The sequence below is a fragment of the Microcebus murinus genome, chromosome 6 (genome assembly GCF_040939455.1).
Source record: "Microcebus murinus isolate Inina chromosome 6, M.murinus_Inina_mat1.0, whole genome shotgun sequence".
Taxonomy (NCBI): Eukaryota; Metazoa; Chordata; class Mammalia; order Primates; family Cheirogaleidae; genus Microcebus; species Microcebus murinus.
In genome coordinates this window covers 101,672,696-101,686,890 of record NC_134109.1, presented here as the reverse complement: position 1 = coordinate 101,686,890, position 14,195 = coordinate 101,672,696, and the positions used below count along the sequence as shown (strand labels likewise).

Sequence of the window (14,195 nt, the reverse complement as noted above, 5' to 3'; positions counted from 1 at the left end):
AAGGGGCAGACAGAGCTGGGATTTGGGCCCGAATCCTGACTTTTTTTTTCAGCATATTATGGGGGTACAGATTTTAAGGTTTCAAAAGATGCCCTTCCCCCCCACACACACACACGTCTGAGTTTCCAGCATGACCATCCCCCAGATGGTGCGCTCACTCACTCATTAGAGTCCTGACTTTTGAGTCGGTGTTTGCTCCACCACCCCAGGCAGCAGGTCCCAAGAGCTCAAGACAGACGACAGGCCTGGAGATCCAGGGGTCTCGGGTGCCTGGAGGTTGGGAGTCCTGAGCAGGGGCTGCAAGAGGTGCTCGCCCACTTGACCAGAATGACTCTGGGGTGCTTGATTTCCCCAGGGGGTGTCAGGAGGAAGCATTCTCTGCAGCAGACTTTCCCACTGGCCTCAGCGGGGGGCCCTGGTTGTGTCTCAGAAGCACTAAAAAGAATAGGACCCTGCGGCCTGTCAGGGTGTGTGTGTGTGAGAGAGTGTGCACAGGAGGGCCCCATACTGCTCGGGGCTGGGGCAGTGGGGGGCATAAGCACAGCCCTCCAAGTTGGCTCAAAATGTTTTCCAGGGATAGAGCCCAGGCCAGGACTGTAGAGGACGGAGTCAGACACAAGCCAGAAAGACCCTTCTCCTCCCTCACGGATCCCTAGAGATTTGGGGGTGCCTGAGAAAGGCGGGCACCTGCCTTGCCCGGAGTGTCCCCCGCCACCTCCAGGAGGAGGAGGGACCTCTGCCCTGAGGGGCTCGTCTCTGCCCCTCTTCTCACACACACACGGAGGGGCCGGCAGCCCCTCCGTGTGCCCTGCGCGAGGAAGAGGAGTCCAGGCTGAAGGGCCTCCTGTTAGGCTCATTACCAGTAAATTGGATGATCTTGAAAGATGACTCTGGTCTGGCAGAATTTTCCTGAATAAACTAGCTTCCTCGGGGCTGGTGATTATTGGTACTTTAAATAATTATGTGTTGAACTAATTGATTAATTAATTGGGGGCTCATGCTTGATCTCCGTAAGAGAAACGAGTATCTGGTGTATGAAAGGCTGGGAAGGCGGCTCAGCTTTCTGTTCTCTCTGATAGAGACCTCAGATTCAGACGTATAATTTTAAATCATATAATACCACAAGGCCAATCCTGGGGTGGAGGGAGTCTCCTGCTCCATGCACCAATTCTACTCCCTAAAGACAGCCACTTTCAAATCTCTTAGGTCTTTCTTCTGGCGTTTCCCTCCACTTTTCTGCATAATATGCTTTACTGCCATTTCTTGACTTTTCCATATTGGACATGTGTTGAATCTATTGACTTCCTGCCATAGAGTAAGATTTCGTTCTACATACAAACACGTGCAAACTCGAGCAACCCTTCTCCCACCCTTCCAAAGGAATTATATTACAATTTTTGGTTAAGTCACTTAAAAAATATATCTTTTTGGAGATGGGGTCTTGCTGTGTTGCCCAGGCTGGAGTTCAGTGGCACATTTGTGATCATAGCTCCCTGCAGCCTGGAACTCCTGGGCTCAGGTCATCTTCTCACCCCAGCCTCTCGAATATAGGGACTATAGGGGCACATGACCACACCCAACTTGCTTAAATCATTTTTTAATGTTTGTGTTAATATGCCCACATATGCATTGTTACTAATTTAACCCTAAAACTCTCTGACAGAACTCTAAAACTCCTCTCAATAGGGTCAGACCCATCTGAAAGTTTTTTGCTTTTGTTTTATTTTTGAGGCAACATTCTCAGCAGCCTACATGCTTCTGTTCCAGTGTGCTGCATAGCTGTCATCTGGGACTGCCTGCTGTCTTCTGTTGGACTCCCTAGATTCTGGAACCCATGCCTTTTTCTTGGATAATTCTTTTTGATGGGAAAAATCCTCCAGTAGCTTCCTGAGAAAGTGTTCATGGAAAGTTATTTTTTTCGAGGCTGTTTAAATCTGAAAATATCTGTATTAAATCCCCTGCTTGAGTGTTAGTTTAGTTGGGTATAAGATTCTAGGCTAGACGTGATTTTTTTTCCTCTGGATTCTTAGTCATTGCTCCATTGCCTTCTGGCTTCTAGTTGAGAAGTCTAATACCTTTTGGTTCCCAATTTTTGCATGTAACTGTTTTCCTCTTTCTGAAAACTTTGAGGATGATTTCTTTATAGAGGTAGAAATGTTTACAGTGATATGCCTTGCTGTAGGTCTTGTTTCATTTTCTTTTGCTGGGTATTCTGTAGGCCCTTTCAGTTAAGAAATTCATGTTCTTATCCTTTCATTTTGGGAAATTTTTAAAATTATATTTTCCATTTAATTTACTTACCTCCACTTTCTCTGTTCCACTCTCTGGAACTCCTGTTAATTAGACATTAGACCACTTGAATTGGTCCTCTAATTTTATTATATTTTCTCTACTATTTTCAATCTTTCCCTCTCCCTCTCTCATTCTCTCTCTCTTTTGGTATACTTTATAGGTTATTTCTTCAACTTTATCGTAGAGCTCTCCTATCACAATATTTTAATTTCTGACAGCTTATTTTTAATTTCCAACATCTCTTTACTGTTCCCTGGATGTCCCGTTTGACAGCACTCTGTTCTTTCATGAATGCATTATCTTCCCATAACCGCCCGAGCGTGTTCAGTGTAATTATGACAGAGGTTTTTCCCTTCTCTTTTTGTAAGTTTTCTTGGCTGCAGGCGTGGTTCCTGTTTCCTCTGTGTTCCTTTGGTCTGTTTGTTTATTTCAGTCTTCATCTTTCATGTGAGAGCCTATTTCAAATATCCGCTGATCCTTGGCCATCTGTTCTTGTTTTATGGTGAGCATCAGAAAAGCTAATTGGACGCCCAGGGGTAGAGGGAGATGCCAGGCTCGTTGACTGATGGGACCCCTCAAATATCAGTATCTGTAGGTCATTTCTCTGGAGCTCGTCAGTGTCCCCAGGAAGGAATCCCATCCAGCCTCCTCCGCAGAGAGTGGAGTCTGGCAGTCGGCATTCTGGGGGCTAAGCGGGGAAGAGAGCAACAGCAGAGTTCCACCCCCACCCTCAGCTGTGCCTGTGTCCCTGTGTCCCTGTGCCCAACACCTATCTGGTCAACCTCTGCAAAAATCTTGGCAGTCGTCTGGCTATTTGAAGTGGAGACAGAGATTGGGGATCTAATTCCTTCTTTTATAAACTTTTAAACGGTCCTGTTTTCACCACACCTGCACGTTGGCCTGCAGAGGGTCCTACTGTCTCTAATTCTCCGGCTTTTCTGAGGTTGCAAAAGACCCCGCCACCCAGCCTCGTGACGGCTCCCCACGCTCCCTTGGAGGCACTTTGCGTTGCTGAGGATGCAGAAACCGAAGCAGTTTTCACTCCTCCATCTGCTTTTCCATCTTCCAATGTGTGACATCTCTTGTCCTCTGTTCCTTTTGTCCTTGTAGCTTTATACCTTTTCTCCCTTTCCTCTCACGTTAGCTGGGTTTGGGAAGCAGTGTCGCTACACCAGCACGTGCAACCTAATCTGGATCTCGTCTCCTTGCTTGTGTCCTCCTGTCGTCTACCTGTGAGAGAGCACTCAGTGCCTTGCACTTCACTCACCTGCTTTCTGGGCTCTCTCCATGGTAGACCGGGAGGACAGGAGTCGAGTCTTACTCATTTTTTGTTTCCCCTGATATCTAACACAGCCAGCACCTGGTATACAATAGGCAGTTACTAAATGTGTGCTGAATAATTGGATAAGCAAGTTGGTCTCAGTCTCCCTGTGTCTAAGAGGAGGGTTTTGGTGGTGTCCAGCTCTCGGTGCTTCCACTGGGAAAATGGGGTGGTCCCTGGGGCCATAGCAGCTGTGCCATTCCTAGGAGAACGTGGCCGGGGGTTGGCATCTCTGGAGCACCACCGTGCATGTCTTCCCATTCCTGTTTCAGGGAGCAGTGTGTGCCCAGCCTTGCCCACCAGGGACGTTTGGCCAGAACTGCAGCCAGGACTGTCCTTGCCACCATGGAGGGCAGTGTGACCACGTGACTGGACAGTGCCACTGTACAGCTGGATACATGGGGGACAGGTAAGGATGGCGTGAACCTATGTCCTTGCTGTTCACGTTGCTCATGTTCACAGCAGACTTGCAGAGAACAGCCCACAGCAATCTCAGTGCTGGCCTTCCAGTTCCTTCCTCAGAAAGCATCTGGGTCCTCCTGCCAGGGAGAGTTATCAACTCGTCCTTCCCGGCCCTGGCCTGTGGGGCACACCTATCCTCCAGCCCAGTTGCTCCAGCCTTGAACTTGCACAGGCTTCACTGGGGGAAGCAGGTGAGCACCTGCCGCCTCTCCCTAATCTCCGCACCATAGGAGGGAGGCGATGGCCGAAATCCAAAGAAGCCCAGAGTGCGAAATCAGATGACACATTTTGTATAATTTCTTCTAGAAGTGGATTTTTATTCCTAATTTGAGTTCCACCCAAAGGATGCTGACATCAGTCTGCATCCTCTGAAGGCCTGTGGCCCCAGGGCAGACTGAACGAGGGCACCGATGACCTGGAATGAAACCGGCCTTGCAGAGTGGATAGTCCACAAAACGTGGAACTGCGGAATTACCGCACGTGCACGCTTGCCGCAGCCGGGAGCAGGAGGTGATGATGGCAGGGCAGGCGCGCTGGCAGAGGGAGAGACAACCGCCAGCATGTGCGGTGGCCGGTGGGACCCAGGCCAGGCCCCGTCCCTCTTACTCTTGACCGCAGGGGTCTCTGAGCAGAGAGTGGAGCCGTAAAGAGGAGGCTCCCTCTCTCTTCTGTGTGGCTTGTAGTGATAGAGAAAAATAAAAAATTATGAAAAATAGGAGGCTCGCACAACCCTTGCTTGGTTCCACAGGGATCCATGTTTCATTGCTGGCCCCTGGATTCTTTCCTCTGCCCAGACAAAACGAGGTGAGAAGAACATTTGCTCGTCACTCCCTGCCTGGGTGACACCAGGAACCGGGGATGGAGGCTGAGGCAACTGATGAGTCCTTCTGGCTCTGACCAATGTAATCGGGGCTCCTCCAGCTCTTGCTGGAATCAGCCCTACATCCTTAGGGACATCCAGAAAAAAGACATTGTCTGTGAGCCTCAGGCTTGCTTCTCTAGCCTGGAGTCTTTTACGCCAGATCCGATCTGTTAGTGAGCCAGCCTTCATCTGGGTGAGCTTCCCCGCCATCGAGTGCGGGTGTGGCATCTGGGGACCCATCGCTCTCTGATTCTGGAGAAAGGGCTGACATGTGGAGCCCACCTTCCCATGCTCGCCATCGCCCCCAAGAAGGAAACGCTCAGGATCTCAGGATGAGCCATCAGGGACGGGGACCAGGAAGACCCCCAAACCAGAACAGGACTCCTTTGTTCTGGTGCCCGGTCTCATGACAGTGCACACAGCCCACTGGTTGTTGCAGACAGGCAGGCCCAGGGCTCCGGCCAGCTGGACCCAACACCAGGAGACACTACCCCATTGGTGCCCTCGATGCTCACTGGGAGCAGTAATCCCAAATCTCTCTTCTTCCTGGAGCCTGGCCCGCGATCCAGGGCAGAGAAAAAGCCCCAAAGCCAAAGGGCCCTCCGGCAAGCGTCGCCAACCAACCACAGGAAAGTTCAGTAGGAGGCCGGGCAGCATTTGGGTTTCTCACCTAAACGGGCTGCCTGGTGTTTAATATTTTGTAAAATTGCCTCCATTAATTCTGTAGGCGACAGCCGCATTAACTCACCCCAAATCATCGCGAGCATATTAAAGTTGAGTGGGTGTAATAACACAGGCCTCCCCGGATAGGCAGAGTCCTGTGCAAATTAAACACGAAACGTAACGAGGGCTTTGCAGCTCATTTTGTAATTTAATTGAGCAATGTATCTGGTTGTTAATGGTAATATCGGACACATTAGATTGATATGTTGCAAAGGAAGGATGTTTAAGTAGAAAACTAATTCCTGCTGTGATTACCCTTCTGTTCCACGGGTCCCGTTATTAGCATGCTTTGTGTAAAATTCATTAGCAGTCGATGCTTGATCTCTAAATAAATAAGTTGTTTAAATTGTGAGTAAGGGAAAAAAAAGGAGGCTGATTATGTAAATGGATTAGGTTGTCAATGTTTCATTTCCAGATTCTTTTTCTGGGGCTGTGGGTCCAGTGACCCCAAAACTATAGCAGGGTAGGGAAGTGGCCTTCAGGGGAGCTCAGGGTTCAGGGCTCTGCCAGGCAGGAGGGAGCAGGAATGTTCGCATGAAAGGGAGGAGGCATCAGGAGATGTCCCCCGGTTTGAGTTTTCTCTCCTGATATTTGAGACATTCGAGGCAAGCAAAGCTCAGTGACTTCTGGAGAAATTTATCCATGGCCTGAACAGGGGCTGGCAGTTCAGATAGTGAAGGACCGTCTTCAGCAACTCTTTGTCCTCCCCTCCTGCCTCAGTTTCCCTTCTTCCCTCTCTCATCCTACTTCTCCTCCTCCTCTGTCTTCTACCTTCCATTTCATCTCCTTCTCTTCTTTCTTTCCTCTTTCCCCGTCTGTTTTCTGTTCTCTGTCCCTTTGTGAGGCCTCAGGTTGGCTAACATGCTGCAAGATTTGCAAGACCACCATCGGGGGTCATCTTAGCCACTTGCAGGCTGTGTGCGCTTGGAACTGTCACCGCACTGTCTCATGTACGCCTCCTGAGCTCCACAGTGAGGGTGATGACAGTACCTGCTGCTGCAGGGCTGGGGACGGGCTGTGGGGCCTGAGCAGCAGGCAGCCCTCTCTCTATGGGGCCCAGGGCCACCGCCATCCTCACCCCTGCTGCCCCTCCATTCTGCCAGATCACTCCCTTGCCACAGTGGCTCCCAGAGGGGAGAGCTGGTGGCATCTCCCCATGAAGGAAGTGCTCAAGGCCAGTCCCCAGCCACTGTCCTCTTCTCTCCGTCATTGTGGGCACAGAGCAAAAAAACAGAAGAGAGAGGCAGGGACGCCCCAATCTCGAGTTGCCATGGCTACTGCCTCGACACGCAGGCTGCTTCCATCCCCCACGCGCTGGCGGTCTGGCCACTCACCCCAGGACAGACAGATGGGCTCACCCGGACGTGGCACTCCCTGCCCTGTCTGTAGAGAGCACTTGGCCCCACCCCTTGACCCTCCGAGATAGGTGTATGACAGAGAAGTTAGGGCTGTATTGCATTTCTTTAAAAAACAGCTTTTGTCACTTCCCCCCACCCCGTTATTATAGAAGACATATAGAAAACCTGGAAAATGGAAAAATATGATAATTAAAACTCTTATAATTCCTCAAGTCCACTCAACATTTTAGAATCCTTCCCTTTGAGCTTTGTCATGCCAGAGTTTAAGGTCGGAGGTCAGACCTTCTGTTACAAGAGCTGTAGAAAACCCTACTGACACGAGGAACAGTGATAATAACTAGTGTTTCTTACTGAGCCCCAACCACGGGCTGGCCGCCTTTCTAAACGTGTGCACACATTATCTCACTCCGTCCTCCAACAGCTGATGAGCTTTGGTTCTATGAAGAGGAAGCGGATGTCGGTGCTTTAGGTCAGTTCCCGTCCTCTGCGCCATCGAAGCCGTGCTGGGATGCGGATGACCCAGAGGCCATTTGTCTTTGGGGTGCAGAAGTCATCCCCCTCTTTTACCCCCGTGCCCCCAGGCTTACCCTTTAACGTGTCAGGACCCAGTTCCTGTGACAAAGATTTGCATTCCCCCAGGAATGGCCTGGGGCTGGGGTAAGGGTGTTCAGGAAGCCGGGCGGTCAGCTGTGGGGGTCGCGGAGGAGCCACGCTGGTGGTTGCCTGTCAAATGAGGTCAGATAATCGTCCTCACGCGGGGAGCTCCAGACACCTGCAGGACACAAAGGGCCCCCAGTCCTCCTCCTTGAGGGCCCACAGGCTGATGGGAGAGACTCAGCCCCTGCCTCGAAGGGACCCCCAATTCCTATCTCCCCAAGGAAGGGGAGATAGCCCCCATCATGGGGGAATCCTCAATCGGATGAACAAGGATGCCTCTTCTACTCAAGGGAAATGCCCCCCAGGGGAGGAGACACAGCTCCCAGCAGGACGAGAGAGACTGTGCGTCTGCCCAAAAGACTGAAAAAACAGAGACAATGTGTAGAAATGAAATTACCCCATTTCATCAAATGTAAGGTGCCACTGACTGTAAGATGCATCATTATTTTATACTGCTAAGAAGGAAAAACGCCAGTAATTAAACCATGATATGCCATCAGTTATAAGTCTTATCTAATTTCAGAGATGTTAAAATATATTTTTAAAACATGAGATCTATTCTTTAATGGGTTATCAGTTTCAGTTTGGGAAGATGAAAAATTTTGGAGACAGAGGGTGGTGATAGTTGCACAACAACGTAAATGTACTTAACGCCGCTGAACTGTATACTTCGTGGTTAAAATGGAAAATTTCACGTTACATCTTGTCTTACTCTGCTCGCGTTGCTGTAGCGAAATACCTGTGACTGGGGCATTTATAAGCAACAGAAATTTACGCTCACAGCTCTAGAGGCTGGGAAGTCCAAGATCAAGGAGCCGGCAGGTTCAGTGTCTAGTGAGGGCCTGGTCTCTGCTTCCAAATTAGTCCCTTCGATGCTGCCTCCTCACGTCGGGGAAGGGACAGGCGGGCACAAAAGAGGACCTGGCCAGCTCCCTCCAGCCCTTCTGTAAGAGCACGAACCCCTTCACACACAGCCTGCGCGACCTAATCGCCTCCTGCACGCTGCACTTCTTAATACTGTTGCGTTGGCCATTAAGCTCCGAATTGAGTTTTGGAGCGGACGCCAACATTCAAACACATATGTTCGACCTCAGTTTTTTATAAGTGAAAAGAAAGCATCAGGCTTGGCGTCAATGAAATATGAAAGTACAAACTCATTGCTGGGGGCACTGACGGGGTGAACTAAACCCAGGAACGCTTCCTGGAGGAGGAGAGAGAAGGGTGGGTGGGGCACAGCAGGCCCAGGCCTGGTGCAGGCAGGGCTGCGGCTGGCGGATCCTGAGCGCCAGTGAGGGGTCCCAGCCCACAGCCTCGCTCTGCTCTGCTGCCCACAGGTGCCAGGAGGAGTGCCCCTTCGGGACCTTCGGCTTCCAGTGCTCACAGCGCTGTGACTGCCACAACGGAGGCCAGTGCTCGCCCACCACGGGCGCCTGCGAGTGTGAGCCTGGCTACAAGGGCCCGCGCTGCCAAGAGCGGCTGTGCCCGGAGGGCCTGCACGGCCCGGGCTGCAGCCTGCCCTGCCCCTGCGATGCTGACAACACAATCAGGTATGAGCTGGGGACAGGTGGGCCCAGGGGCAGGGACAGTGTGGGCTCTGGTGAAGACCCCTCCTCAGGCCATGCACCCCACCTCCAGCGTGGCTGTCCAGGCAGGGCGGGGAAAGAGCTGGGACCTCAGCAATCAGCTCTTTGATGAAAAGGGGGGACACTGAGGCCACAGAGCCAGAGTCAGGACCAGAGCCCAGGTCACTTGCCTCTTTCCACTGCACCCAGCTGCCTGTATTCCAAAATGGGCCAATCTGAGACCCCACGCACAGGAGCAGGGAGGGAGCTTGCTCAAGGGATCAGAGTGGGGGTGGGGCGGGGCTGGGTGGTACTAGGGGCGGGGCTGGCAGGGCTCAGGGTGCCACAAGCTCTGGGTATGCGGTCCTGGAGAACATTTCCCCTCCGTACACACAGCATCTAACTAGAGACCAGGGCCACTAGGGCAGGGGCACAGTGAGCCACAGACTGTCAGTAGTAAAAGGTACCTTAAAAATCAGTATGGCCCAGCTGGGCATGGTGACATGTACCTGTAGTCCCAACTACTCAGGAGGCTGAGGCAGGAGGATCACTTGAGCCCAGGAGTTCGAGGCTGCAGTGAGCTATGATCATGCCACTGCACTCCAGCCTGGGCAACAGAGTGGGACCCTTTCTGTAAATTAAAAAAAAACAAAAAACAAACTCCATCTGGCCCATTCTGGGACTTTAGGGCCTAGAGCAGGGGCCCTGGCAAGGGTAGAGGAGCAGGAGGGACAGAGGGCGGCCCTTCATCAGGGCTTGGGCTTGGGGCCAGCCTCTCCCTGCACTCTGTGTCCTGTGTGGCTTGGGGACTCATGGCAGAAGCTGGCCCCACCCCTGCTTCCAAAGCAGTCTGAACCTGTGCAGCCAGAGCTGTCCCAGGCTGCCTCGCAGCTCCCTTCCCTTCCCGCTGCACGCAGCAGCCGCACTGCCCCCTCCCCGTGAGACCCAGGCTGCGGGCCCTGCACCTGGGCTGCCTCTGACCTGGGGGGCGAGGGGCGGGCAGAGCGTCCCTTCTCCCCGGCCTGCACACCGCTGCGGAAGGGCTGTCTGAGCACGGAGCCCCAGGCCCCTTCCCTTCCAGCGTTTGATCTGCACCCGTCTGTCTGGAGCCTCTGGCCATCGCGAGCAGAGACGTCCCAGCAAGTGTCGGGAGTTAGTCCAAAACGGTCCTCGGTCCCCGGAGCTGAGTGGCTGGGTGGTGCCAGGCAGAGGCAGAGGGGTCAGGAAGGACACCGTCCAGAGAGGGTTCTGGAGCCAACCAAGCTGGCCTGCGTGTGACCTAAGCGTGCATTCGTTCCCTCATTCATTCAACAAACACTGAGTGCCTGCAGGACGGTGCTGTGAGGAGGAGACACACTGAGCAGCCCGTACCATATTTCTGCAAAGGCAACACGAGTAGTGAGGCACAGCTTTATGTACTACTAAAAAAGGAAAATCCTGTCAACTGAACCATGATGTACCATTTGTGCAACACACCCGGTGGCAGAGGTGTGAAAATGTGGAGAAGTGCATGTTAGAATTGATGAAATATATGTGGCTGGTCCTGCTCAGTCCCAACATGTACCCAAGTAACTGTGACCTAGGACTGTGTGCAGAAAACACCACACGAGATTGCTACACTAGTCAAAGAAGGCTCCCTGGAGGAGGTGGCAATCTGGGCTGGGTCTGGAGGCAGAATGAGAGCTGCAAGGCCAGCTAGGGGACTAAGCAGCTGGCTCAGACTATTCCACGGGTGGAAGGTGGCACTGGGATCCTCCCTCCTGCAGGGAAGCCGGGGGAGGACCCTCTCAGGGACAGGAAGCAGGGCTGCTGCAGGGTCCTTTGCAGGGAGAATCCATGTCACAGAGGTCCAGCCCAGCCCCAAATTAAAGAGCTATTGTTTTCCTCCCGTGCCCGACCAACCGTGCCCTGCATTATTTATCCTCCTCTGAAGGAGTCCTCCATGCATTATTAATCTGGAAGGACTCCCTTTCCTCTGTCGCTAATCTCAGCCCATCCAATATTGATGGTTATTTGCTTTAACGTGTGTCATGTTTCAGGGACTGGCGGTGGTAGCGGTTCTTAGCAGCGGGGGCCCCGAGTGTGTCTGCTAGGCTGGCCCCCACCCTGGCTGGACTCCTCGGAATCTGCGTCACCTCCTCCTCCAGGGGAGTTTTGTCACAAGCCCGGGCTCCTTGAGGGCACGCGCAGCCTGGCTTGTGCATCCCCGCAGCTTCCAGCCTCGGGGTAGCTGGGTGCCGGGCACGGAGTCGGCCTTCGGTAAGGAGAGTGCCTGAGTGCGCCTCAAAGAGCCCCGGCCTCCGGGTGGTTCTGCCCGTTAGCTGCTGTCTGCCCTGTTTTGTTCTTTGTTAATATTTCACCCCTTTCTCCTGGCACACTGCCCCGGTGACGGAGCACCTGACAGTCACAATGTTTTCTGTTCGGTCAAGCTCGGGGTTTCTCAGCCTCGCCTCCATTAACAATTTGGGCTGCATAGTCCTTTGTTAGGGACGGCTGTCCTGTGCATTGTAGAATTTTTAGGAGTATTCCTGGCCTCTGCCCACTAGATGCCAGTCGCACTCCCCGCTCCCCTGCCCAAGTTCTGACAACCTAAAGTGTTTCCAGACGTTGCCAGGTGTCCCAGGGTCGGGTGGGGGAGGCAAAGTTTTGTGAGGCTGAGAGCCTCTGGTCTAACTGAACTCTCATGCCGCACTTGACTTTGTTCTCGTGGACACTGAAAATAGCGCTCTACCTCTGTGTGGACACAGGTCAGCCCTTCTCTTCCCGTGAGCCTTTGTGGCAGTATAGATCCTTCTCTTGAGATCCAAGAAAGGCAAAGGAATGACTCTGTGACTTCTAATCTCAAGGCAGCCAGGTTGTAGGTACGGGGTGGGGCTTGGGACCCCCGAGTCCTGGGAGAACTCCCTCAGTCTAAGCGAATGTCCTGATATAGGCACTTCTCTCCTCTGTGCCTCAGTTTCCCAATCTGTCCATCATCTTTCATCGACCCAGTAGGGGGAAAGTTCTCTTGTGGTCTTTGGAAGTGAACCTCCCACCCGACTCCCTGAGGGATGGCGTGTGGACCCCTAGAAGCCCAGCCTCTCTCCCCTCGGCTTTCACGGAGCTTACAGCAATACCCCACCACGACGCTTGCAAGGTCTGGAGCTTCTTTCCCCAGGGAGACAAATACTCCCAACCCCCAACCAAAAAAGCCCTACCCGCCTAGCCCTACCCGCCTAGCCCCATCCTCCCTGTTCCGTGCCCCTCGGGTGAGGCTGCTCCCCAGGGTTTGCATCCAAGCCCGGGGAAGGAGGCAGCGCCGGCGAGATTCCCTTACAGCACCCCATGCCCTTCGTGTGTGGGGCACATGCGGAAACCGCCCTCCCCCATGAAGCCATAACCTTGAGAAAGAGCGCCTGTGTGTCAGGCCTCTTAAATGTCCCCTCCACAACTGGATTGTCATAGACTCATTCCGGCAGCCATGATCGTGTATTACCTTGGAAAGATTTGATTTAGCCAACAGATGCGGCATTGATAGAAATCGCATAGCAGCCAAAGGAAAGGCAGAAAAATCCCACTCTGAAAAGATTCCTGTATTTTTCAGCTTTCGGCTCCGATTAACTTGTGATTAATCTGTGTCTGGGGGAAGTAGGAGAAAAGAAAAGGCCAGAGAGAACGGGACCAGCCTAAACACCAGCGACTGAGACTGTTGCCTGAGTCTAAACGGCAGTCCCTGGCCACCGTGTGACCCGAGGGGAAGGGTCCCCATGGGGAGGGAGAGATGCCTGGCAGAGGGGGACGTGCAGGTCCCTCTGCTGGGGGACAGAGGTTCCAAGCACGGTGCTCACAGTTCTCAGTCATAGTCACTGTCAGCCGTTACTCCCCACCCTCTTTTCAAAGGGACTTTTGGAGTTTTTATAATATAAGCAATCAAATCAAGAAAATACATATCCCACGTTTAGGAATAGAATTGTAGGCACATAAAAAGAAGAAAGAAAGGAATGATTTCAGATTTGGTTTTAAGCCTTCTGGTTCTCAGAGTAAAAATTAAAATTAGCACCTAGACACACTCCTAAGCAGCCGAAGCGAGGGCAACAGGGAGCGGAAGTGGGAAACGCCGGGAGTTCTTAGAAGCCGGTGTTTGCCGGCCCGTGGTGTGCCCGGTGTCCCTTCCTGGCCAGAGCGAGAGCAGGTAACGGGTCAGCTCTGCTGTGACCCTTTGCGAGGCAGAGACAGCAGAGGGATCTATTGGTGGGAAGGGCAGAGACGTGCCTGAGACCTTTTAGAATCTCCAGGCCTGGGCAGAGCTGACGGCTGCAGCCAAGACCTGCCGGGTCATTCCTGGGTTCAGGCCTGTCGGTCTCTCTGCCCGAAACCTCAGCCTCAGAGGAGGCCCATGGAAAGCTGCAACCTAGAAAGCCTGTGCCCAAGACTCTGCTACAAGTGTGGAGAGTGTGCCCCAAAACCGCCTGGCTGAGGGTCAGGGCCACCCGTGCAGCTTGCTGTGTCCCCTCCAGTGCTCAGGGCTCAGGCAGGAATTTTTCTCGAACCATGAAGGTCAGAAAATCCTCAAACACTCATCCCTTACACCCATTCTTCTTTGTTATATATCTGCAATTTTTATTGCTTTATATCTGTTTATAACAGATGCTCAGTTTTAGGAAGTTAGAGAATACATTTAAAGGAAAAAACCCAGAATCACTCATAATTTCTCAACCAAGAGGAAAAGGCAAAAGCTATTTTGTTATGATTTGTTCATTCTTCACCCGTGTCTGTATCTACATCACTTTCTTCGTATTTTAGATCACGGCTTTGTATACAATGTGCTTGTTTCGCTTAAGCTTAGATCATAAAATATTTTGGAAAGCAATTGAGTACATCTCTAACATTCCTGCATACGGTCATAATTCGTGTCACCAGTGCATGGGGCAGTGGATACCACGTGGCCAGACAGGCCTGGGTGTGGATCCCAGCTCTAC

General features: G+C 52.3%; 1 protein-coding gene across 2 annotated transcripts in view; it reads left to right on the top strand.

The window, feature by feature from the left end:
* The window catches only part of MEGF11 (multiple EGF like domains 11), a 232,206-nt gene that overhangs the window by 153,426 nt on the left and 64,585 nt on the right, over positions 1-14,195 (top strand). For both annotated transcript variants that reach the window (XM_012758617.3, XM_012758621.3), the window contains exons 7-8: positions 3,886-4,022; positions 9,010-9,222. In XM_012758617.3, coding sequence (XP_012614071.2) covers positions 3,886-4,022; positions 9,010-9,222 — 350 coding nt within the window. The remainder of the gene's footprint in view (positions 1-3,885; positions 4,023-9,009; positions 9,223-14,195) is intronic.